Here is a 26,684-nt window from a genome sequence, read left to right on the forward strand (position 1 = left end):
TTGTGGAAGCAGCTACTCAATTGAAACTATTTTATTACAATAGTGAGAAACTGATCAACAAAGCAAGTAACACAGGCGTATTTAATGGATAACACCACCTAGGAAACACAGCATATCCAGACAACAGGCTGTAGTTAAAGCAACAAAAATTTCGTTATAACGAACTAACTCAGAATCTTCTGTCTCTGAGTAATGTTGAATGAAGTGTATCCGGAAGGCATGATGGGGTATAAAACAAACCACTATTATGAGGAGGAAGAAGAAGCTCTTGATTTGAGCTCTGTACTCTTGATGGGTCCACATGTCTGGCCAAAGAGCCTTTACCAGTTGAACAATGACCCACATCTGTATCAGAAAGAGGGTCACAACTGTTGTCATCATAATGACAATCATAGAGTAGTTCAAGATAATAAACTCCTTGCGTTTGAGGTCTTTGTAGAACTCAAAACACTGTTGTTCTGAGTAACTTGGATTGGTGCCATATTGTAAAAAAAATATTGGCAAAAAAATTACACTGCCCACCAGCCAAATAATAATGCTTAAAACCACCACATGGTACTTATGGAACTGAGTTTGGAGTTTCTTAAAATACAAGAGCAATCGACTTATGATGATGGCCACATAGAAAACAAAGGTGAAATACATATGACCATATATTATGCCGCTAACCAATCGGCAGGTGAAGGATCCAAACTCCCAGACAACTAAGACATAATAGCTGAGGCGGAAGGGAAGGCTGAACAGGAGGATGGAGTGTAGCACGATGATATTGAGAACAATCGTGGCGACGATTGATTGGCTGTTCCTTTTGAGCATCATATAAGACATCGCAATGGCCCCTGCAGCGCCTCCCAGCAAAACCACACTGTACAGTGATATGAGAATCATTCTGCAGTGCCTGTCACAGCGACTCAGGTCTGTGTTCGAAGCGTTTGACAGGGTGGTCACATTGGTCAGCTCCATCTTTCACCACAAAATGCTTAGGAGGCCATAAGTCCTTAAATTAAAAGTTTTATAAAATTAGAGTAGATATATTAAAACTGCACAGCAACTGCCCATGAACTGAGTACCCAAAAAATATTGTCAGAGACTCATCTTTATTACTCAAAAATACTGAAAAGACAGAGAGTGAAACCAAATAACAAAAATAAGATTAAATATAAAACTTGTCATTGGGCAGTCAGGCATTCTGTTCACGGAAATGCCTAAATTCACGTACCAGCACAGGGCTGAGGATAAGACATATTATTCTCTGGCATAAAATTTAAGGAAGGGCTAGAGACTCAGTCATCAAAATAAGTAACAGTCTAATGCAATAATTTTTAGAATCAAAACTAATGCAAAAAAATCATGATGAACAAAATAAAGTTTTAATGATGGTAGGGTCTGTATGTACCCAGCAAACATCCCATATCAGATCCATAATACAAAGGCCATCCTTCCTATTTTCAGGAAATCCAGCTTGAGATACTGTAGAGATCATGTAAGTCACATGAAATTGTTGTAAGAAGATATATCAGACACTTGAAAATATTTTCTGTGAACAGCTTTGAGGAAGAAGTGGCCTATAATATACATATTACCTTCACTCTTTTCTTCTTCCAAACTCTGAAACTTTCCTGGATTGGTGTGCTACATTTGGTAAAAATTTGGGGTTTGAGGGTAGGTTCTGTTTAGTTTTCGTTTAAGTTTTTCAGGTACTGGGGCAGTGATTGTATAGCAGAAAGACAAGAATGCTTGGCAATGCGCTTTGCTATACCTAAGTGCCACTTGGTCATTTGTTCACTGTTAGAGCATGCATAAGTCATCTGGCCTCACAGAACTCTAGCTATGAAATACAGAAGATCATACTGCCTACAATAGCTCAGTTGGTAAAGAATCCTCCTGCAGTGCAGGAGACCCCAGTTCGATTCCTGGGTTGGGAAGATCCGCTGGAGAAGGGGGAGGCTACGCACTCCAGTATTCTCGGGCTTCCCTTGTGGCTCAGCTGGTAAAGAATTCTTCTGCAATGCAGGACACCTGGGTTCTATCCTCAGGTTGGAAAGATCCCCTGGAGAAGGGAGAGGCTACAGAGAATTCCACGGACAGTATAGTCCATGGGGTTGCAAAGAGTCGGACACAACTAAGCGACTTTCACTTCACATACTGCCTACATCACTGAAAAATTAAATAAGTCAGTGTGTTTGAGACAACTCTATATACATAAAAAAAAAAGAGAGAGAGCTACACAAAGTAATGATCCTTAAGGTGAAACAGCAAAGACAAAAAAGACATTATTTACTTTTTTCTCCTTACTCTACATAGGGGCAGATACACAGTTATGTTACATAAAATTGTTGTTGCGTTATTAAGTATATAATAAATATTTGACAATTAAAAAAAACCTTTTTCAGATCTTTGATTAGATTGTATGAGACCCAGGCTTCAACAAGTCAAACTTTCCCATCTGGAATGATCTGTGTCCATTTTCCTCATGTATCTGCTCTCCATGTGGCCAGAAGAAGTTTGAGCATGTTTCTGAGGGAGAAGTTATTCCACAGTGAATACCTTAGTCTCTTAGAATTTTCCTTCTGCTACCATGGAATCTTCTTAGAATAATTAAATCTTTGTTTATGAAAAAATTTACATTGGCCCTGTCAGGTTGACTACCCTCAAATAAGATTTTATTGTAACTTAGAAATATAATTATATTTTGCATAACAATCTAAATTTTATATGCTGAAATATGCACTCTAGCCAAGTACATATACATAAAATACATAATGCTTATATACTTTTTGTGTGAAACAAAATAGTTTTATGTGACTTATGAAAAACAAATACAAAACTACTAAAATTTTAAAGTGTCAGTAGTCCTGCAGTCTAAGGAGACAAGATGTAAGTTTGAAATGACTTTAAAGCAAGGAAAACTTAAATAATCTATCAAGTCCAACCAGTTTAAGTGGTTTTTATACGCTTATCATTGAAGTTGCCTCTTCAATCGCAAATATGGGAATGAGATCTAGTTTGTAAGAATGTTATGAGAAGTAAGAAAGATTCCATGTCTAAAGAGCCAATAAATTCCCTGACATGGACTTGGTCTTAAAAGTCTCCATGCTACTTCTCCTTCTACAGTGTATACAAAGCTATATCATAAAATAAAATTCCACCCTTTTGAAGTTATCTCTCAGAATCACCCTATAAATATTCAAATGCATTGGGATAAATTTTTAGCAAAGAGAGGAGTTGGATCATCCCTTTTCCTTTCTCTCAGGACCTTAGCCTTAGAACCGCCAACCCCAGGAAATTTCTAAGTATTTCTTTGCTTGTAAAAACCAAGCATTGAGATTTCTAGCTCTGTTTCACATGCAGAAACCATTAAATGACCACCCAAACTACTTACTTGTTCTTTTCCTCTTATGATTTTCTGCTGATGGAAGACTCAAGGCAACCTGGTCATTTGTTGGTGATCTATGTCAGAGCAGGTAATAAGAATCGTTTTCTAGAAACAAGTCTTCACTAACAACAGTCAAGGGAAGTCATGGGATGAATAATGAACTGGTGGAGAGCTCAAGCTTTAGGCTGAGAACTTCTGAAGTTACACTGTCAAGATGAAGGGTCCAGATAAAGCATCTGGGCCACCAACAGATGTTTATCTCTAAAGGTAGTGGTGAGACAGACTCAAACCATTCTTCCTAAGTTAGGACTTTCATTTTCACTATCCATTATTTCTTTACAGTAATTTTTCTTATTAGCATGAACAATTTAGAGCTTTTTTCACCCCCAGTGCTGTTCCTTATTGCACTTATTATATCCAACATGTTTCATATTCAGTACAAGAATGATGGAGAGGAGTACTTCCTATGAGACTTTCGTATTCTCAGCAGTAAGATCAAATTATTTATCTCTCTGGTGTTCAATTTCCAAAGACTCCCTTCCCTCAATAACTGCCATTTGGAGATATGACTCCTTTGGAGCTTGACCGTCTGGTGATGTAACTTCCACAAGAGGGCTCGTTTTGTTTTTCTCAAAAGTCTTAAATATTCTTCCATCAGTCTTCTTACTTCCAGTCAACTTACTTCTAATTGCATAGTCATCTTTAGCTGTCTTAAGGTCTCAAAGAGTAAGTTTAAGGAAATTGGGTTTAGTACACCTAAAGATGAAAGAAACCAACATGCCTTTGATACTCACAAGCAAATGCAGCCCCCAATCATATTACTATTCAGCTACAGGTATTTAAAAGGCCCAAAACTCAATAACCTGTAAAGCAAACTCATTATGACCTACATTTCAGTAACAACAGATAAAATTTTCATTTACTTTGGAAAGAATGAATATCATCACCACCTATGCCATCTGCTAGATGATCACCCAACAATGTTTGTTGCCACAGAGATATAAAACAATAGAATCTAAACATAATAGAGTCATGTGCTTGATTATTTCAAGAAAAACAATAAAAGATGAGATTTCCAACTCTTACAGTCAAAAGCAGATCTGTACCAATTCAACTCAGAAAGATTTCTCATGGAGCCAATTTTTCAATCCATTTTAAACATCTCTTCTTAAATCATATTATTTTGAAAATAGAAAATCTGGATTGTGAGCCTGGATTTTCACATTTTATCTGGAAGGTCTCGTTTTTCAGATAAAATGTGTTTCTTGGAATCTTCAAGATAAAGTATGTTCCCATAGAAACTATGCTATATTTAGGATTTGCTTCTCTGACGAAGGACTAACTAGGAAATGTCAGTTGTGACCAACAGTGGAGCCTAAAAATAAAAGTCAGCTATAATTCAAAACTATGGCCAGCACACAGATTAATTGTTCACACTGACAGCATGAGGAATTCAAAGTATTAAAAAGTGTATATATTGCAGTTAAAACACAGCTAGAAGAATGCATTTATTTAGTATATTTTTCTCACTATACTCAGAATTCAGCTCTTTTCATTCAGGTTTTTAAGAAAAATAACAAAACCTTAGTATGAGAGCTTAGAAATTCCCCAGTCCAAAACAATACAATCCTCTTCTTTTTTTTAGGTTTATAATGTAATCATAAGTATGACTTATTGCAGTATAGTTGTTTTACGATTTTGTGTTAGTTTCACATGTATAGCCCAGTGATTCAGTTGTACATATACATATATCTATTCTTTTTCAGACTCTTTCCCCAAATAGGTTAATACAGAATATTGAGTAGAGTTCCCTGTGCTGTATAGTAGGTCCTTATTGATTATCTACTTTGTATACACCTGTAGTTGTGTATAAATATTAATCTTAAACTCCTAATTTATCCCTCACCACCCACATTTCCCCTTTGGTAAGCTTAAGATTGCTTTCTGTTTTTGTTTTTTTAAATAACTTCATTTGTATCATCTTTTTTTAGATCCCACGTATATTGATATCGTATGATATTTCTCTCTCTCTGACTTGCTTCACTTAGTATGATAGTCTCTAGGCCCATGCGTGTTGCTGCTCATGGCATCATTTCATTCTTTTTTGTGGCCGAGTAAAGTTGATTTAGTGTTGTGTTAGTTTCAGGTGCATCTGTGAGTCTCTGCCCAGAGTGCTTTTCTCACTTCCACACGTTAGGCTGCCTCTGGTCATTCAGTTCTCACTGCTAATGTGAACACCCTCTGAGAAGCCCTCTCTAACTGCCACAGTGTTGGGCAACTGCTCAGGGGACACACCACACTGCCCCAATTGAAGTTTTTACATATGATTTTCCACAAGGTGTTTTACTTGGTTAATTGTTCATTGTGGGTCTATCGCCTGCCTTCTGGTCTACTGAGATAAGCTGCCTGGAACGTACCTAAGGATATGCTGTGTCTTTAACTTTTGGACTCTAAATCAAACAGGGCACCCTGCCTGGCATTTCAAAGCCTCAGTCAATGGCTTAGGCATGTAAACAAGGTTTGAGAATTATCAGCTGCTGATTGATTTACCACTTTCCTAAGCTGGATTTCACTGACCCTAACGGTACCGTCATTGTCACTTCCCAGTGCCCAGACCAGTGTGCAGCACTTACTTGTTGAATGAGTTCAGTATTTGTTGAATAAATGCATAAAAGTATATGATTTTTTAAAAGTGACTGTGAAACGATCCTTCTTTTGCAGATAATGACTTAATCATTTTAACTTCATTCTTACAGGTTTTCAAAGATGAGTGTGAGAGCTAGAACTGACCTAAAAGAGGCTCTAACAAATCCAAATACTTCATTTTACAGAAGGAACTGAGGCAGCCCAAGTAGAGGCCACACAGGCGCCCTGCCTCTGAGACTCCCAGCCCACCCTTCTTTATGACCTTCCCTGTCACCCAAAGTGACCATCTCCCAAGCCACTGCATCTGGAAGCTTCACTATATTCCAAAGAGTCTTGTCTCTTTTTTAGGAAATTGAGTCTCTTTAACCTTTGGGAGATCCCAGAGCATGGAGACATTCAACATAAAATGAGAAAACATTTGTTCGACATAAACTTTTTCTCCAATCTTTTTAGCTTCAAATCTTTAAACGCTTTGCGTGAGTCTTCTCATAAGCCTTGGGGAGTGACCTGATTTCACAGTCAAGCTGGTTACCTGTTTCGAGATTACTGAACAATGTGGTTAAATTTTTTTTTCTCTTCTATATTCTACTCTTTTATGAAAGGAAGATAATACTTCCTCAGAACAAAGGAAAGGAAGTAGTGGTTTTAGAACACATGATACCCCCTCAAGAGAAGGATGAGACATAGCTCAGGTCAATAGATTAAACTCAGTTGCTTTCTGAAATAAAAGACTTATCTTAGTATTTTGACATCCAGTGGGACTTCAATCAAGATATGATTAATGAAGTATTTAATTAATGTATTGAGAAGGACTTTGTAAAAATTCACAGAAGGAAACTTCTTCAGATATAATAATAGCCATAGGTGCACTGGGATATAAACAGGTGTCCATCACTATAGTGCTTCGAAATTAAACTTTCTAAGCAACGTTTCTCAAATGTTATTATGCTTATGAATGACCTGGTGATCTTGTTAAGATGCAAATTCTATTTCAGTGGATCTAGGGTAGGGCCTGAGATTCTGTATTTCTAACTGGTACCTAGGTGATGCACAGCCTGCTGGTCCCACAGACCACACACCATGCACCATCCTTTATGTTGTGCGACTCTACACTATACTGTCCAATATGGTAGCTGTTCTCCACATTGCAGCCATTTCAATTAAGTTAAAACTGTTCACTTCCTCAGTCATAAGTCGAATGCTCAATTACAGAAAGTTCTGTTGAATAGGCTTACTAAGGAAAACACAATGCATTAAATAGTTCCTATTCCTTGAGATCTCACCTCCTTTCTTTTCTAATTGTAGGTTGCCAGCTTTTATGTGGAAAATAACAAGCGTTGGTTGGATAAGCAGGTGTGCTTGAAGCTGTGGGAGGTGGGGCAGAGGAGAACCAGGAAGAAGAGTTGTTGAGGAATCCAAAGAATAAAAGGATTTCAAGAAAGGTAAAGGTCAACAGGAACAAGTATTGCCACGAGAACAAATAAGCTAAGGTTTGAGAATTGCCCATTGAATGCAGAGGCATGGGAAGCAGAACAGGCGTAGTTGATGGAATATAAAACTAAACCAGGGCTGTTAATGAGGAAAGCTTTTTGCTTATTTACACTGGAGTTTGGACTCAGATGGGCACCATATCACTTTGGGGAAGGGACAGAGTCTTTGAATCTCTTTATTTTTAAAATAGGCAGTATATTGACTGTACCCACTTGACTCGTAGCTTCTGTGAGGGCAAAGTGGAGATTTAAACCCAGGGCCTCAGGCATCATCTCTAGAGCCTTTTCTACTACTGCCTCTAAGGGGTGGGCAGGAAGGCAGGACCCCTTGTCCTCAGTATTACTCTCCACTCACTCACCTTTCCCCACTCTCATCTCTTGGAGCAGGAGTCTCTTGGGCTCCTGGGAAGGGAGGGTTTCTTGGGCCCATGGGTTGGAGTGGGTCATTTTGCACTGTCTTCATGACCAGGTAGCTCATGTTGAAAATTAAAGGTTTTGGGTTTTCTTGGGACTTCTCTAGCAGTCCAGTGGTTAGGACTCTGGGTTTTCACTGTCAAGGGCCCAGGCCAGTCCCTGGTTAGGGAACTAAGATCCTACAAGCCTTGAGGCATTGTCAAAAAATAGTTTGGGGCTTTTCTAAATAAATACATACATAGGTACATACATAAATACATAAATAAATAAAATAAGCAACATAGAATTTTTTCCCTGCCCTAAGAGTTTTGTTTTTTTTTTTTAAGGAACAAAATGCAAAGCTGACAGATACATCAAAAGCATTTTGATTTCGTAATACAGCCATGCAGTTCTGACCTAGCTCTCTTGCGCCAATCATTCTCTAAGTTCATGCCTCAGATTTTTCTTTTAAGGAATTTTTTTGTAAAAAAATCTGAGTTTCTAATAATTAGTGGATTTCAGACACTTGGACATTGGCTGGCTGAGAACTTACAGATGTGATAATTACTAATTTTGGCTTAATAGTGGGCACTGGGGAGAAAGATTGAGCCAGAAAATATTGGACCAAGGAAATGGACTCTACTCAATGGACTGGCTCCTAGAGGCAGGTGGGCAGTCCATGTCCTGTGGAAGTGCCAGACTTTGGCAGGCTCAACATGGTGTGAAGGGCAAGAAACAAGAGGAAATCCAGGGGATGCAACCCAAATCTGGATAGGTAGAGGCAATGAGACTGGTATTGTGCTTTCTCTTGCATGGGCCCAGTGAAAGGACAGTCAAAGGATAAGGCAGAGTTTGCAGCTTTCACCGACATCAGAGTTAACTAGACACTTATTACCACAGCACTTCCTGAGAGCCTGTGGGTGGGGCCAGGCACCCATACTTTAAATAAGCAACCAGGTCATCCTGATTTATCTTGATGCAGTCCTTCAGAGGACCACTTCTGAGAAGGGTAAGAGTGGGTTTCATCCTGCAGGTGAAGGACTGGAGTTTATTTTGGGGCCAAAAGCCTAAAAGGAAACTGAAGTTGCAGAGGAGACACTGAGGCAGAGTCACAGCTTTATGGAGCATGGAACAGACTGCTAGGCAGAAAGTGTCTAACTCAGTAGCCAGGCTCACTGTATACACACTGGCAAGACATCCTGCCCTACCTCCTGCATTGATTGTAGACTGAGAGATATGACCCTAGAGGCGGGGCTTAAAGGCAGATCAGAGTGGGGCTACACCACATCTAAATTAGCCGCACTGTGTGATTTAGAGCCTAGTGATTTCTGCCTTCAAGTAACAATATCGATATGAATGTCTTGAATAAGATGAGAAAGCTCTTCTCTCACGTTGCAAGAGTTCCAGGATGGATGGCTCCAGGGAAGTTTCTCTTGAGCCATCAGGGCTGGCGGAACTCTGGGCTGGTTTCCCGTGTGTCTCATGACTTTCCCCTCACAGATACGAAATGGTGGCTCTTGTTGCAGTTGTCTTCACACAAGCTTGTGGGGAGGCAGACAGAAAACCACGGTGACTCTTTTTTATAGGAAAGAAGACATTCCGGAAGCCCTCCAGCAGTCTTGTCTTTACACCTTGTTGGCTAGAGGGGTTATTTGTTGACTCCTCGTCCTATCTTAAAACCTCCATGGTTTACATTCTGTGGCTGGGAAGAGGGCTCCCTTTCCTGTCTCACGCTACTGAAAGCATTGTGGTACAGTGCACAGGGAGGGATCGGGTAGATCTTTCAGGAGGCAGTTAACAGCGTCCTTATCTGTCATCTCAGGAACACGATGAAAGGATTCTGAATGCTGAGAACAGGTCCACAATTTACTGCATGAACCCCTTATGGTCCGTCCACTATTAAATGAAGGCAGTAAAGTTCAACTTAAGGAGCTAAGCTTTTGCATGTAACTGAGAGCACTGCCAATCCGTCTTCCATTTATCCTACTCTAGGACACAGCAGACATTCCCAGCACGCATCCTCCTGTACAGTGTCCTCCAAGTCTTCTCTTAGGGTCATCTCAACCTTTGTGTTGAGATACTTTTAGTTGCACTTCTTAACGTGGACGTTTTCTCAATTTCTATTTCAAAACCAAAGATTCCATCTTCCAACCTCTTTTTATTCCATATTAATCAAACATCTCAGATATTGAAACACTAATATACTTCCTTCTTCAAGGGAAAGTGAAGAAACATTTCTTCACAAATGTTGTAAGAAGGTAGTCTGGGTTCTGTTTTTGAAATAATATGAAGTCATGTTTTTCTGCATGCCCATGAAAATGTGAATGCTTAATTTCTGAGAGTCATGCAACTTAGAAACCTGTAGACTTCTTGCTTGATTCCAGAATGATTCATTAATTTTATCATCTGCGTGTGTTCATGCTAAATCGCTTCAGTCATGTCTGACGCTGTGTGACCCTATGGATTGTAGCCCAGCAGGCTCCTCTGTCCATGGGATTGCCGTGCCCTCCTCCAGAGGATCTTCCCTACCCAGGGATCAAACCCACATTTCTATGTCTCCAGCATTGGCAGGTGGGTTCTTTACCACTAGCACCACCTGGGAAGCCCCAGTTTTATCATCTAGTTTGTGCTTTAAAGCTATTTCAAGAGAATAAATACATGTGGTAAGAATGGCATCACCGACTCAATGGACATGAAATTGAGCAAGCTCTGGGAGATGGTGAAAGACAGGGAAGCCTGGTGTGTCGTAGTCCATGGGGTCACAAAGAGTCAGAAATGACTGAGCAACTGAACAACAAAAGAATATTTTAGTTGATTTTTGTATTCCTTCTTTCCCTTTCCTTTCCCAATATTAAAATAAATAAATAAAACATGATCTTGACAATATAAACTGTTGAAGGCAGTAACCTTCACAAAGGATGTGCCCACTGGCTGACTCTGAGCAGGACCCAGACAACTGAAGGCTCCTCCCTCCTTCCCTCCCCTGTCTTTGGACTGTGCAGTCCACTTGCCTTCCCTGAGCTGGACAAGTAGAGTAAGTAGATTTTCCAAATGCCACACCCCTATTCCTGTGGTGGCCCCTGCACCCTGTAGAGAGAGAAGAAAGAAAATCCCCACTGATGCCTGATATACAAATGGATCTAAAGGAGACAATTCATCCACTTAGTCTGCAGTAGCCACTCAGTCCAACAGTGACACCATCTGGATAAAAACAGGACAGCAGCCGCCAGTGGGTGAACCTCAGGGCACTGGCTGGCAGTCACTCATATGCCCTGGTCATCAACCCTTTGAACTCACAAATGGGCCCTTCTAAAGAGATTAAACCTATGGCTTGGACAATGAAAAACCAAGGGGCAGGTGATATAAATAAGCCTTTGTGGGGTCAGGATATATGGAAAGACATTTGGGTTCACCTGCAAGAGCCTCAGGCAGTCCTCATTGTCTTCCATGTCCCAGCTCATAAAGCACTGACACCCCCTGGTAATCAGGAAGCTGATGCCTAGCTCTGGTACGAACCCAAAGAACTGATCTTTCAGTATATACAACAGATTGAGTGCAAAGAGTGACCACCACAGTGCCCTGGTAAGATACCATATTGCTAAGGATACTGGGTTGCTCTTGAAAGACAGTGACTCAATTAAAGCAGCAATAGCATGTCCTGGATGCTCTAAACAATGCCCAAAGCACTGCCAAAGGAATCTGGGAGCATACACTGGAGATCCCACCTAGTAAGAGGTTGTCAAATTGATTATATTGGGCCCCCTCCCTATAAGTAAGGGTTCTAAATGTGCCTTGGTTTGTGTGGACACCTTGTTAGGCTTAACTAAAATGTTCTCCTGTCATTGTGCAAAAAAGGGTGCCTCCATTGTTGGTTTAGAGAAGCTGAGTACCTTGTGTGGATACCTGAATAAAATCGACAGTTATTAGTGGTCACATTTCAAAGGTCATGATTGATCAAAAGACCATGACATTAAATGGAGGTTCTGTCTCCCCTGTAATCTGGTTGGTAAAAAGAAATAATGTATTAAAGCAACAGATTAAGTCACTAACAGGTAAAACCACTCTGGCCAGGTGACCTGAAGTACTGTCCCAGGCTTATTTTACATTTGAGTGATCAAACACTAGGGCCTATTATCCTGTATGCCAGAGTGGGGACTTCTGCTGAGGCATCCAACACCATAAAGGTATAGAAGTCACCAGAAACAGCCTCTGCCCTGAGTCTCACTCTGCATGAAGAAGCTATGCTGCTGAGAATACCAAGCACCATCATGCCTGGGTGTGGCATTATCTACTGGAATTTAAGGTAGGAAGTTCTGCTGGGATGGGTAAGCTACTTCGCACCCCAGGGTTGGGGGGTAGAGGGGCTAGCCAATCTCCACTGAGATCTCATCGTCCTCCCGTAGGTGGAACACACACCGTTAAAAGAGGGGAGAGAGTGAGGGTACCGCTGTACCTCTGACAGTGCTGCTTCCCCGGCTAACATGTCTGGTAAATACTACCAGGCCAAGTTCCTCAAGCTGCCAACCTTGTCTCCTCGTGGCCAGATGAGTATGTTTTGTTTTCCCCTGGTACACTTGGCCACCATCTAAGTCCCCTCCTGGAGGACATTATAGCACACACAGAAACTGTAACTAAATTCACCCAACAAGTCTTAAAAAATATAAAATTACATTAAAAAAAAAAAAACTCAGAGGGACCTCTTGTGTCATAGAAAAGCATGCTATTATTATTTCCAAGTTTTCTGTAATCATTTCTTTCCATCATTTTGCTATGCCAACTGATATTTGCCAGGTACTTTGATTTTTTTCTTTTGCCTCTGGTACTTCATTTTTTAATCTGATAGAGGATATTTTAGATAGCATGTATCAAAAAACAGCCACATATCCTCTAACGTAAAAAAATATATTGGCATTCTTTTGAATCAAAGAGTAGAATGGTGGTTACTGGGAAGCGGGTGGGGCAGGATGCAGAGATTTGTCAAAGGGTACAAACCTCCAGATGAAGTTCTGGGGATATAGTATTCCACATGGGGATTATAGTTAATAATACTGCATCCTATACTTGAGCATTGCTAAGAGGTTATATCTTAAATGTCCTCACCATTAAAAATAAATGATAATTCAGTGAGGTGACAGAGGTGTTAGCTGTTTTGGTAATCATTTTGCTATATGTAAGTGTCTCCAATCAACATGTTTCACAACTTAAACTTACACAAGGGAGTATTCAATGATATCTCAAATCTGGGACAGGGAGAGAGAACACATGTAATAAAGAATTCTGACTTTCTACACTGTGAAGTGTTTTATCAATGAGTGGGTATGCTGCCCAGTCTATATACACAGATAGAGCTATTAAAGAACAAATGTAATTAAAATGTACTACTTGGAGGGGGGAAACTCTTATGAATCTGATTAGAGTTAATTCACTTTCTAAAAGTCTGATCATACCTGAAGCTATAAAACTGCTTTCTTAAATACACATGTTTGAAGACAGAATATTGCATGCATGGAAAGCCCACTCTGAAACAATTTGCCAGTCTTGTGCAGCACAATACTGTCAGTTGGAAGAGATGTGTAGAGGCAAGGAGGCTTTACATCCAGTTGTACAAATCATTTGGGAATTAGTAGAAACTGGTTGAGTTTATGAAGAATCCCAGCCTCCCCTAAACTTTGTTTTTTAATCAAACATTAGAACTATACCAAGGAGTTCTAATTTGTTGGACCTCTGAGAAATGATTCCATCATCATTTATTTATCAGTAATAAATATTATTTTTAATTATTATACTTAAGAAATTTTAAGACATCTATATAAGTATTATAAAGCTAACTAAATCACACTAGTCAAAGTATCTTGAGTTCTTTAGATTTAAGATCCATTATATGGAATATATATATATCTCGATTTTATTCTGGGCATAAAGTAAAGGCAAGAAATTTGGGTGTAAGTTTAAAAAAACTATGAATATAATGACTTAATAATATAGAGTATATAATCACACCTATATAGTGCTACTAGTCATTTCTTTAATTGTTTAGAGAAGCTGTTTTATTTTTTTTTCCTTTGAGGTATAGTTGATTTACAATATTGTGTTAATTTCTGCTGTACAGCAAAGTGATTCAGATATATACACACACACACACATATATATACATTCTTTTTCATAGTCTTTTCCAATATGCTTTATCATAGGATATTAAATATAGTTCCCTGTGCTATACATTTGGATCTTCTTTATCCATTCTATATATAATAGCTTGCATCTGATAATCCCAAACTCCCAATCCATCCCTCCCCTACATTGGCAGCCACAAGTCTGTTCTCCATGTCTGTGAATTTGTTTCTGTTTCATAAATAGGCTCATTTGTGCCATATTTTAGATTTCACATACAAGTGATTAAAAATGATATTTGTCTTTCTCTTTGTGACTAACTTCACTTAGTATAATAATCTCTAGGTCTAACCATGTTGCTGTAAATGATATTCTTTTTGTTCTTTTTTATGGCTGAGTAATATTCCATTGTCGGAGAAGGCGATGGCACCCCAGTCCAGTACTCTTGCCTGGAAAATCCCATGGACGGAGGAGCCTGGTAGGCTGCAGTCCAGGGGGTCGCTAACAGTTGGACATGACTGAGCGACTTCACTTTCACTTTTCACTTTCATGCATTGGAGAAGGAAATGGAAACCCACTCCAGTGTTCTTGCCTGGAGAATCCCAGGGATGGGGGAGCCTGGTGGGCTGCCGAATATGGGGTCGTACAGAGTCGGACACGACTGAAGCGACTTAGCAGCAGCAGCAGCAGTATTCCATTGTATATATATATACCGCATATTCTTTATCTATTCATCTGTTGATGGACATTTAAGTTGTTTCCATATTTTGAGTATTGTAAATAGTGCCACTATGAACATAGGGGTGCACGTATATTTTTGAATTATAGTTTTGTCTAGATATCTGCCCAGGACTGGTATTGCTGGATCACATGGCAACTCTATTTTTAGTTTTTTTGAGGAACTTCCATACTATTCTTTGCAATGGATGCACCAACTTTCATTCCCACCAACAGTATAGGAGAGTTTTCTTTTTACCACACCCTCTCCAGCATTTGGTACTTGTAGATTTTTTAATGATGACTTTCTGACCAGTGTGAGGTCATTGTAGCTTTGATTTGCCTTTCTCTAATAATTAGCGATGTTGAGCATCCTTTCACAGTGCCTATTGACCATCTATATGTTGACAAGCTATTTTTTTAAAAACACAGAAAATAGTGTAAAATGTGCCTTTTGCAGCTTTCAAAATTGCTTAAGAAGTTTGAAAATATTTGAAATAATATTTTCCAAGGAGGTTGGAGTCAGGATTTGCCTCCTCTTTCCATTTGAATTGCAAATACACTTTAAAGTTAAAATTACTTTGGTAATGTCAAAGGAAGAGGGGGAAGGTAATGCCAATATCCTCAGATGGTGTCCAGCAGGTAGTATTATGGATGTTATTGGGGTAGCATGCTCCCCATCTCTTCCCATAGCCCACACCACATTTGGTGGACTATTTTACTTCAGTTTAGGAAATTCTCCCCCGTACAGTCTAATTAACTCAAAACCATTCATTTGAGTTATAGTACCTGGCACATTGGCTAGCAGGGCACCTCTCCTTCCACCATGCTGCCAAATTTCTGACATTTGTACGTGTTTGGCTGGGGGAAATGGAAAGCTTTTCCATTTGTGCTTTCTTGACATGCTAAGATTCTTGACTCACACAGTGTGACTCCCTTGAATAGTTTCACTTCCTGCTCTTTGGGGATTTGTAAGTATGTCATAGTTTTTGAATATTTCAACTGCATGCAGGCTTGCTTTGCCTTTGTCTGTGACTCACGTATCTAAGTATTAACTAATTCCCATTTCTTTTAAACAGATCTTTTCCTCTTCTCAGGGTGTTCAAGTATTTTTGATTGTTTATTCATTTATTTAATTTAAATTAGCTCATTAATAGCTTCTGCCACTCTTATAGCCACATTACATTTGTAACGAATTAAAAAATGGAACAAAAATTTATAATATCTATTTCACCAAAATTACACCCCACTGTAAATCATCATCAAAAAGATTGAATTTCTAAGTCAGCCATCCAAGGCTATTTGTGATTTAGCTCTCTGTAAAATTTTCAGCTTTGTCTCCCAACCCAACATCTAACTTGACTTTTACCCCATTCTCAGGAAAAGCTGTGTACAGCCCTTATTTTCATTTATTTGTTTTGTCATTCTTCTTATACTAAATGTTTTTCTTTACCTATTCTACATTTTACACATCCTTCCATTTGGACATAATTATCAATGGCTTCTCATAAATTTTTCCTAATTAGGTTAGCCAAATAAAACACAAGATGCCCTGTTAAATGTAAGTTTCAGATCAGCAACAACTAACTTCCACAAGCCTCTTATCCTCCTCCATCAGAGGGCAGACAGAATGAAAACCACAATCACAGAACACTAACCAATCTGAGCACATGGACCACAGCCTTGTTTAACTCAATGAAACTATGAGCCATGCCGTGTAGGGCCACCCTAGACAGATGGGTCATGGTGGAGAGTTCTGACAAAATGTGGTCCACTGGAGAAGAGAATGGAAAACCACTTCAGCATTCTTGCCTTGAGAACCCCATGAACAGTATGAAAAAGGCAAAAAGACATGACACTGAAAAATGAACTCCCCAGGTTGTTAGGTGCCCAATATTCTACTGGAGAAAAAAGAAGAAATAGCTCCAGAAGGAGTGAAAAGGCTGAGCCAAAGTGGAAACAACACCCAGTTGTGCATATGGCTGGTGATAAAAGTAAAGTCCGATTTATAAAGAGCAACATTGCATAAGAACCTGGAATGTTATATCCATGAATCAAGGCAAATTAGAAGTTGTCAAACAGGAGATGGCAAGAGGGAACATTGGCATTTTAGGAATCAGGGAACTAAAATGTACTGGAATGGGTGAATTTAACTCAGATGACCATTATATCTACAACTGTGGGCAAGAATCCTTTAGAAGAAATGGAGTAGCCATCACAGTCAACAGGAGTCTGAAATGCAGTACTTGAATGCAATCTCAAAAATGATAGAAGATCTCTGCTCATTTCCAAGGCAAACCATTCTAATACTCCGAGTCTCTGCCCCAACCAGTAATGCTGAAGAAGCTGAAGTTGAACGAGTATATGAAGACATACAAGACCTTCTAGAACTAACACCCAAAAAAGATTTCCTTTTCATTATAGGGGACTGGAATGCAAAAGTAGGAAGTCAAGAAATACCTGGAGTAACAGGCAAATTTGGCCTTGGGGTACAGAATGAAGCAGGGAAAAGGCTAATAGAGTTTTGCCAAGAGAATGCACTGGTCATAGCAAACACCCTCTTCCAACAACACAAGAGAAGACTCTACAGATGGACATCACCAGATGGTCAATACTGAAATGAGACTGATTATATTCTTTGCAGCCAAAGATGGAGAAGCTCTATACAGTCAGCAAAAACAAGACTTGGAGCTGACTATGGCTCAGATCATGAACTCCTTATTGCCAAATTCAGACTTAAATTGAAGAAAGTAGAGAAAACCTCTAGACCATTCAGGTATGCCATAACTCAGATCCCTTACGGTTATACAGTGGAAGTGATAATTAGATTCAAGGGATTCGATCTGATAGACAGAGTGCCTGAAGAACTATGGATGGAGGTTTGTGACATTGTATAGGAGGCAGTTATCAACACCATCCCCGAGAAAAAGAAATGCAAAAAGGCAAAATGGTTGTCTGAGGAGGCCTTACATATAGCTGTGAAAAGAAGAGAAGTGAAAGGGAAAGGAGAAAAGAAAGATATACATATTTGAATGGAGAGTTCCAAAGAATAACAAGGAGAGATAAAGCCTTCCTCAGTGATCAATGCAAAGAAACAGGAAGACAATAGAATGGGAAAGACTAGAGATCTATTCAAGAAAATTAGAGATACCACGGGAACATTTCATGCAAGATCAGATCAGTCGCTCAGTCATGTCCGACTCTTTGCAACCCCATGAATCGCAGCACGCCAGGCCTCCCTGTCCATCACCAACTCCCAGAGTTCACTCAGACTCACGCCCATCTAATCAGTGATGCCATCCAGCCATCTCATCTTCTGTCCGTCCCCTTCTCCTCCTGCCCCCAATCCCTCCCAGCATCAGAGTCTTGTCCAATGAGTCAACTCTTCTCATGAGGTGGCCAAAGTACTGGAGTTTCAGCTTTAGCATCATTCCTTCCAAAGAAATCCCAGGGCTGATCTCCTTTAGAATGGACTGGTTGGATCTCCTTGCAGTCCAAGGGACTCTCAAGAGTCTTCTCCAACACCACAGTTCAAAATCATCAATTCTTCGGTGCTCAGCCTTCTTCACAGTCCAACTCTCACATCCATACATGACCACAGGGAAAACCATAGCCTTGACTAGAAGGACCTTTGTTGGCAAAGTAATGTCTCTGCTTTTGAATATGCTATCTAGGTTGGTCATAACTTTCCTTCCAAGGAGTAAGCGTCTTTTAATTTCATGGCTGCAGTCACCATCTGCAGTGATTTTGGAGCCCAGAAAAATAAAGTCTGACACTGTTTCCACTGTTTCCCCATCTATTTGCCATGAAGTGATGGGACCAGATGCCATGATCTTCGTTTTCTGAATGTTGAGCTTTAAGCCAACTTTTTCACTCTCCACTTTCACTTTCATCAAGACGGTCTTTAGTTCTTCTTCACTTTCTGCCATAAGGGTGGTGTCATCTGCATATCTGAGGTTATTGATATTTCTCCCGGCAATCTTGATTCAAGCTTGTGTTTCTTCCAGTCCAGCGTTTCTCATGATGTACTCTGCATACAAGTTAAATAAACAGGGTGACAATATACAGCCTTGACGAACTTCTTTTCCTATTTGGAACCAGTCTGCTGTTCCATGTCCAGTTCTAACTGTTGCTTCCTGACCTGCATACAAATTTCTCAAGAGGCAGATCAGGTGGTCTGGTATTCCCATCTCTTGAAGAATTTTCCACAGTATATTGTGATCCACACAGTCAAAGGCTTTGGCATAGTCAATAAAGCAGAAATAGATGTTTTTCTTGAACTCTCTTGCTTTTTCTATGATCCAGCGGATGTTGGCAATTTGATCTCTGGTTCCTCTGCCTTTTCTAAAACCAGCTTGAACATCAGGAAGTTCACGGTTCACATATTGCTGAAGCCTGGCTTGGAGAATTTTGAGCATTACTTTACTAGCGTGTGAGATGAGTGCAATTGTGCAGTAGTTTGAGCATTCTTTGGCATTGCCTTTCTTTGGGATTGGAATGAAAACTGACCTTTTCAGTCCTGTGGCCACTGCTGAGTTTTCCAAATGTGCTGGCATATTGAGTGCAGCACTTTCACAGCATCACCTTTCAGGATTTGGAATAGCTCAACTGGAATTCCATCACCTCCACTAGCTTTGTTCATAGTGATGCTTTCTAAGGCCCACTTGACTTCACATTCCAGGATGTCTGGCTCTAGGTCAGTGATCACACCATCGTGATTATCTGGGTCGTGAAGATCTTTTTTGTACAGTTCTGTGTATTCTTGCCATCTCTTCTTAATATCTTCTTCTTCTGTTAGGTCCGTACCATTTCTGTCCTTTATCGAGCCCATCTTTGCATGAAATGTTCCTTTGGTATCTCTGATTTTCTTGAAGAGATCCCTAGTCTTTCCCATTCTGTTGTTTTCCTCTATTTCTTTGCATTGATTGCTGAAGAAGGCTTTCTTATCTCTTCTTGTTATTCTTTGGAACTCTGCATTCAGATGTTTATATCTTTCCTTTTCTCCTTTGCTTTTCGCTTCTCTTCTTTTCACAGCTATTTGTAAGGCCTCCTCAGACAGCCATTTTGCTTTTTTGCATTTCTTTTCTATGGGGATGGTCTTGATCCCTGTCTCCTGTACAATGTCACGAACCTCATTTCATAGTTCATCAGGCACTTCATCTATCAGATCTAGGCCCTTAAATCTATTTCTCACTTCCACTGTATAATCATAAGGGATTTGATTTAGGTCATACTTGAATGGTCTAGTAGTTTTCCCTACTTTCTTCAATTTTAGTCTGAATTTGGCAATAAGGAGTTCATGATCTGAGCCACAGTCAGCTCCTGGTCTTGCTTTTGCTGACTGTATACAGCTTCTCCATCTTTGGCTGCAAAGAATATAATCAATCTGATTTTGGTGTTGACCATCTGGTGATGTCCATGTATAGAGTCTTCTCTTGTGTCAGAGGGCAGACACACAGAAACCATACTCACAGAAAACTAGTCAATCTAATCACACTAGGACCACAGCCCTGTCTAACTCAATGAAACTAAGCCATGCCCATGGGGCAACCCAAGATGGGCGGGTCACGGTGGAGAGATCTGACAGGATGTGGTCCACTGGAGAAGGGAATGGCAAACCACTTCAGTATTCTTGCCTTGAGAACCCCATGAACAGTATGAAAAGGCAAAATGATAGGATACTGAAAGAGAAACTCCCCAGGTCAGTAGGTGCCCAATATGCTACTGGAGATCAGTGGAGAAATAACTCCAGAAAGAATGAAGGGATGGAGCCAAAGCAAAGAGAATACCCCGCTGTGGATGTGACTGGTGATAGAAGCAAGATTGGATGTTGTAAAGAGCAATATTGCACAAGAACCTGGAATGTCAGGTCCATGAATCAAGGCAAATTGGAAGTGGTTAAACAAGAGATGGCAAGAGTGAATGTCGACATTCTAGGTATCAGCGAACTGAAATGGACTGGAATGGGTGAATTTAACTCAGATGACCATTATATCTACTACTGCGGGCAGGAATCCCTCAGAAGAAATGGAGTAGCCATCATGGTCAACAAAAGAGTCCGAAATGCAGTACTTGGATGCAATCTCAAAAATGACAGAATGATCTCTGTTTGTTTCCAAGGCAAACCATTCAATATCACAGTAATTCAAGTCTATGCCCCAACCAGTAACGCTGAAGAAGCTGAAGTCGAACGGTTCTATGAAGACCTACAAGACCTTTTAGAACTAACACCCAAAAAAGATGTCCTTTTCTTTATAGGGGACTGGAATGCAAAAGTAGGAAGTCAAGAAACACCTGGAGTGACAGGCAAATTTGGCCTTGGAATACGGAATGAAGTAGGGCAAAGACTAATAGAGTTTTGCCAAGAAAATGCACTGGTCATAACAAACACCTTCTTCATGCAAAGATGGGCACAATAAAGGACAGAAATGGTATGAACCTAACAGAAGCAGAAGATATTAAGAAGAGGTGGCAAGAATACATAGAAACTATACAAAAAAAAAATCTTCATGACCGAGATAATCATGATGGTGTGATCACTCACCTAGAGCCAGACATCCTGGAATGTGAAGTCAAGTGGGCCTTAGGAAGCATCACTACAAACAAAGCTAGTGGATGTGATGGAATTCCAGTTGAGCTATTTCAAATCCTAGAAGATGATGCTGTGAAAGTGCTGCACTCAATAAGCCAGCAAATTTGGAAAACTCAGCAGTGGCCACAGGACTGTGAAAGGTCAGTTTTCATTCCAATCCCAAGGAAAGGAAATGACAAAGAATGCTCAAATTACTGCGCAATTGCCCTCATCTCACATGCTAGCAAAGTAATGCTCAAAATTCTCCTAGTCAGGTTTCAACAGTACGGTGAGAGATTGAAGGCAGGAGGAGAAGGGGATGAAAGAGGATGAGATGGTTGGATGGCATCACTCCCAGAGTTTGAGAAAGCTCTGGGAGTTGGTGATGGACAGGGAAGTCCATGGAGTCACAAAAGAATCAGACAGGATTGAGCGACTGAACTGAACTGAACTGAACCGAAGGTTGGAGGGCAGAAGGAGTGACAATTTGACAAGGAACACAGCTGGCGTTAGGAGTGAAGAGCAACTCCTGGGCTGACAGCCAGCAAAAGAGTCAAAAGTTCATCCTTATAGCTGTAAAAACAGAATTATGCCTACAACCTAAGTAACTTTTAAAAGAATGTTCTCTGACAGAGCCATCAGAGATCAGCCTAGGCCAGCTGACACCTTGATTTTGATCTCGGGAGACCTGGAGCAGAGGACCCAGTTGACCCTGCCTGGACTTCTGACCTACAGAATTGTGACATGATAAGTTTGATTTAAGTCATTGACTGTGATATTTTACTTCAGGAGCAAAAGAAAATTAACACAATTACCTTTACACAGTTTATAGACATTTTGTGGGACATACTTATACTAAAAAGTTCAGTTCAGTTCAGTTCAGTCACTCAGTCGTGTCCAACTCTTTGCAACCCCATGGGCTGCAGCATGCCAGGCTTCCTTGTCCATCACCAATTCCCGGAACTTACTGAAACTCATGTCCATTGAGTCGGTGATGTCATCCAACCATCTCATCCTCTGTCATCCCCTTCTTCCCCCGCCTTCAATCTTTCCCAGCATCACGGTCTTTTCCAGTAAGTCAGTTCTTCCCATCAGGTGGTGAGAGTACTGGAGTTTCAGCTTCAGCATCAGTCCTTCCAATGAATATTCAGGACTGATTTCCTTTAGGATGGACTGGTTGGATCTCCTTGCAGTCCAAGGGACTCTCAAGAGTCTTCTCCAACACCACAGTTCAAAAGCATCAATTCTTTGGCACTCAGTTTTCTTTATAGTCCAACTCTCACATCCATACATGACCAATGGAAAAACCATAAATTTGACTAGACAAACCTTTGTTGGCAAAGTAATGTCTCTGCTTCTTAATATGTTGTCTAGGTTGGTCATAGCTTTTCTTCCAAGGAGCAAGCGTCTTTTAATTTCATGGCTGCAGTCACCATCTGCAGTGATTTTGGAGCCCAGAAAAAAAGTCTCTCACTGTTTCTATTGTTTCTCCATCTATTTGCCATGAAGTGATGGAACCAGATGCCACGATCCTGGTTTTCTGAATGTTGAGTTATAAGCCAACTTTTTCACTCTCCTCTTTCACTTTCATCAAGCAGCTCTTCAGTTCTTCGCTTTCTGCCGTAAGGGTGGTGTCATCTGCATATCTGAGGTTATTGATATTTCCCCTAGCAATCTTAATTCCAGCTTGTGCTTAATCCAGCTTGGCGTTTGTGTACTCTGCATGTAAGTTAAATAAGCAGGGTGACAATATACAGCCTTGACGTACTCCTTTCCAAATTTGGAACTAGTCTGTTGTTCCATGTCCAGTTCTAACTATTGCTTCTTGACTTGCATACAGATTTCTCAGGAGGCACGTAAGGTGGTTGGTCTGATATTCCCATCTCTTGAAGAATTTTCCATACTTTGTTGTGATCCACAGTCAAAAATCTTGGTATAGTCAATAAAGCAGAAGTAGATGTTTTTCTGCAACTCTCTTGCTTTTTCTATGATCCAGCCGATATTGGCAATTTGATCTCTGGTTTCTCTGCCTTTCCTAAATCCAGCCTGAACATCTGCAAGTTCTTGGTTCACGTACTATTGAAGCATAGCTTGGAGAACTTCAAGTATTACTTTGCTAGCGTGTGAGATGAGTGCAATTGTGCAGCAGTTTGAACTACCCCTACTACCTGGGATTCTCTCTGTCCATGGGGTTCTCCAGGCAAGAATACTGCAGTGGGTAGCCATCGCCTTCTTGAAGGGGTCTTCCTAATCCAGGGACCGAAGCCGGCTCTCCCCCATTGCAGGCGGATTCTTTACCATCTGAGCCATCAGGAAAGCCATCCCCATCAGAGTGATACATATATGTTTCAATCAATGAATGTACACTGGCACATCATAATAACCCAAGGTCCATAGTTTATCTTAGGGTTTATGTTTGGTAATGTATATTCTATGAGTTTGAGCAAATGTGTAATGACAGGTATCCATCATCAAATATCACAGTGTTTTCACTGCCTTGAACATCCTCTGTGTTCTGCCTAATTCACACTCTGCCCCCATCCCAATCCTTAGTAACCACTGATTTTTTGTTTGTTTTTACTATCTCTATAGTTTGTCTTTTCAGAATTTCATATGGTTGGAATCATATGATATATGGCCTGTGTAGATTGGTATAAACATTTAAGATTTCTCCACATCTTTTCATGGCTGAAAGTTTGTTTTTAGCACTGAATAATCCATTATCTGATGTACCACAGTTTACTTATCTATTCACTTACTGCAGGATATCTTGGCTACTTCCAAGTTTGGGCAATTATGAATAAAGCTGCTATAAACATGTACATGCAGGCTTTTGTGTTCACACAGGTTGCCAACTCCTTCAGGTAAATACCAAGAATAACAATTGTTGGATTGTATAGTAAGAGTATGTTTAGTTTTGTAAGCTTTTCTAGTTTTGAAGGAGGTATGAGCAAAAGTACTGAAGCATAAAAAAGCACAGGGTATTTGAGGAACCATAATTATGGCCAGTCTTTGAGGTCACAGAGAGTCGGACACGATTGGGCGATTGAACAACAAAGTGTGGCCAGAGGGTAAAGAGCAAGGGGAAAGTAGTGAAATTAAGGCTGGAAGCTCATCAGGCTTGAAGCCTATCATGCCCTGCACTTGATTCCATGAAGATGAAGCATAAACTTTTTAATCAGTGAAATCACGTGATTGGACTTGCACTTTAGAAAGATTACCTTGGCTTCCCAGAAGAGAATAACTCTGGGTTGGAGGTCAGTTACAGGATTTCCCTGGTGGCTCAGACAGTAAAGCATCTGTCTACAATGCAGGAGACCCGGGTTTGATCCCTGGGTCAGAAAGAACCTCTGGAGAAGGAAATGGCAACCTACTCCAGTACTCTTGCCTGGAAAATCCCATGGATGCAGGAGCCTGGTTTGCTACAGTCCATGGGGTCACAAAGAGTCGGACATGACTGAGCGACTTCCACTTCACTTCACTTCACAGGCTGGAAAACCAGTTTAACGAGATTGAGGATGAAAGCTTAAACTAAAGCAATGGAGGCCAAGATATAGAGCAATGGAAAGACTTGAGAGATCCTCCACTAAGATCCTCAGACTTCAGGATGGTTAAAGTTATGGGGAAGAAAGAGTAAAGGAGAAGAATTCAGAGTTTTTAAAAAAATTTGGCAACGGAGGAAAATTTAGATATTTGATAAAGTCTGACTAAATTAGGAAGTGAAGGAAAACAAGTGGGGGGGGGGATGGATGATTGGATGGTGACAAAGACTTTCTCATTTGTCAAACTTTAATTTGATTTCTCTGAGCCCTCTTCCATCAAGACTTCTGCCCCAGGTCCTGTCTTTGGTCTTCCAAGTCCAATTTTATCAAGAATCCTGCTGAGTCAGTTTAGAGAAAATCTCCCACCCTTGATATCTAGTCACACTGGTCAGTATTTAGCAAGAATCTTGTTAAAATGCTTTAGCAAGAATCACCACTACCCTTGGCGTCCCCTCTTAGTAATTTTCCACCCACCGGCCCCTGCCCCTCTGCTCCTTGGCTACACATCTCCAACTGTTGTATTTGTAATTCAGCCCAATCTCTTTCCCTAATTGCAAAAGTCTTGACACCTATGGCAAAAGTCCTAAAGTCTTTATTGTTTTAACAAGTATAATTTTTTTAACAACAGGGAGGAACGTCTCTCTGAAACTAAGGTTACTTCCACATGCCTCTAAAGCTTAGCTTGTGCATGTACGTTTTAACTATAGTATGGCTAAATAAGCTGTCTAGATCACGCACTGCAGGGGTTTATCAGGCATTATGATGTACATAATCCAGCCATTTGTGCCCCAAGAGCCTGGCAAACTGGCTTCTTCCTCTTAATTAAAAAGAAAAAACAAGGTGTAAGTCTAACACCCAGTATGTGACAGCTCATACAATTCCTTCCTTAAACATTTCACAATCATCTTATATGGACTAAAACAGTAACATTCACCCATGCAAGACATGACAAGTCTAGAGAAAAGAGACTCTGTCATGGTAACATTTTGAGGTTAGTAATGACTGCTTTTCTGTTTTCTAACCTCAACTTATTTCAAGGAAGCTACAGTAACTATTCCAAGGCCAAATTTGCCTGTTACTCCAGGTGTTTCTTGACTTCCTACTTTTGCATTCCAGTCCCCAAAGGAGATCAGCCCTGGGATTTCTTTGGAGGGAATGATGCTGAAGCTGAAACTCCAGTACTTAGGCCACCTCATGCGAAGAGTTGACTCATTGGAAAACATTCTGATGCTGGGAGGGACTGGGGGCAAGAGGAGAAGGGGACGACAGAGGATGAGATGGCTGGATGGCATCACTGACTCGATGGACATGAGTCTGAGTGAACTCCAGGAGTTGGTGATGGACAGGGAGGCCTGGCGTGCTGCGATTCATGGGGTCGCAAAGAGTCGGACACGACTGAGCGACTGAACTGAACTAAACTGATTGAAAATGAAAAGCCCATTCTTACTTTGCAGACGTACAGAAACAGGCCATAGGCTGTATTTGCCTTATGGGTTGTATAGGCTATTTGTAGATTTGGTAGGCATAAAATGTTAGGATTGAAAAACCAATGTGTTAAGTGTGGGACCTTTTGGAAAGAAGAGTGTAGCGGGGCTTTACTGGCTGACTTCCAACAGGATAACGTATGTGAAAGAGCTTTCCAGCGATTTTTAGTCCAAGTGGCGAAGCTCAGGAATGATGACAGCAAAGTGGTTAGGACCCCGGCCCATGCCGCTCACCATCCTCCAGGCGTTTGGTACGCAGCCTGGATTCCGAGAACCTGAAGGAGAGCGGACAAAATCTCAATAGACGAGGAGATAGATGCTTAGCTCAGCTGATCGCGTACTGAGCCCCGCACA

The 26,684-nt window shown here is 40.5% G+C and overlaps 2 protein-coding genes across 3 annotated transcripts in view; one reads left to right on the top strand and one right to left on the bottom strand.

Moving 5' to 3' along the window:
• On the bottom strand, positions 1-26,549 carry LOC147374331 (putative G protein-coupled receptor 141). 2 transcript variants are annotated; one of them, XM_086396828.1, is made up of 2 exons: positions 26,414-26,549; positions 1-997 (listed from the first exon to the last, which is right to left on the bottom strand). In XM_086396828.1, exon 2 carries the CDS (start codon positions 961-963, stop codon positions 82-84), a length of 882 nt encoding a protein of 293 aa, XP_086252954.1. In that variant the 5' UTR covers positions 964-997; positions 26,414-26,549; the 3' UTR covers positions 1-81. The 2 variants fall into 2 exon arrangements, with proteins under 2 accessions (XP_086252954.1, XP_086252953.1); XM_086396827.1 differs by lacking the exon at positions 26,414-26,549 and adding an exon at positions 3,383-3,521.
• PNPLA8 (patatin like domain 8, phospholipase A2) overlaps positions 12,078-26,684 on the top strand; it is a 65,219-nt gene continuing 50,612 nt past the window's right edge. The window contains exon 1 of the mRNA XM_086396816.1: positions 12,078-12,208. Within this exon, the coding sequence (XP_086252942.1) occupies positions 12,147-12,208 (62 nt within the window). The 5' untranslated portion in view covers positions 12,078-12,146. The remainder of the gene's footprint in view (positions 12,209-26,684) is intronic.

This window comes from Bos grunniens, chromosome 4 (assembly GCF_055505025.1).
Source record: "Bos grunniens cultivar Pamir isolate PY7600 chromosome 4, Bosgru_T2T1.0, whole genome shotgun sequence".
NCBI lineage: Eukaryota > Metazoa > Chordata > Mammalia > Artiodactyla > Bovidae > Bos > Bos grunniens.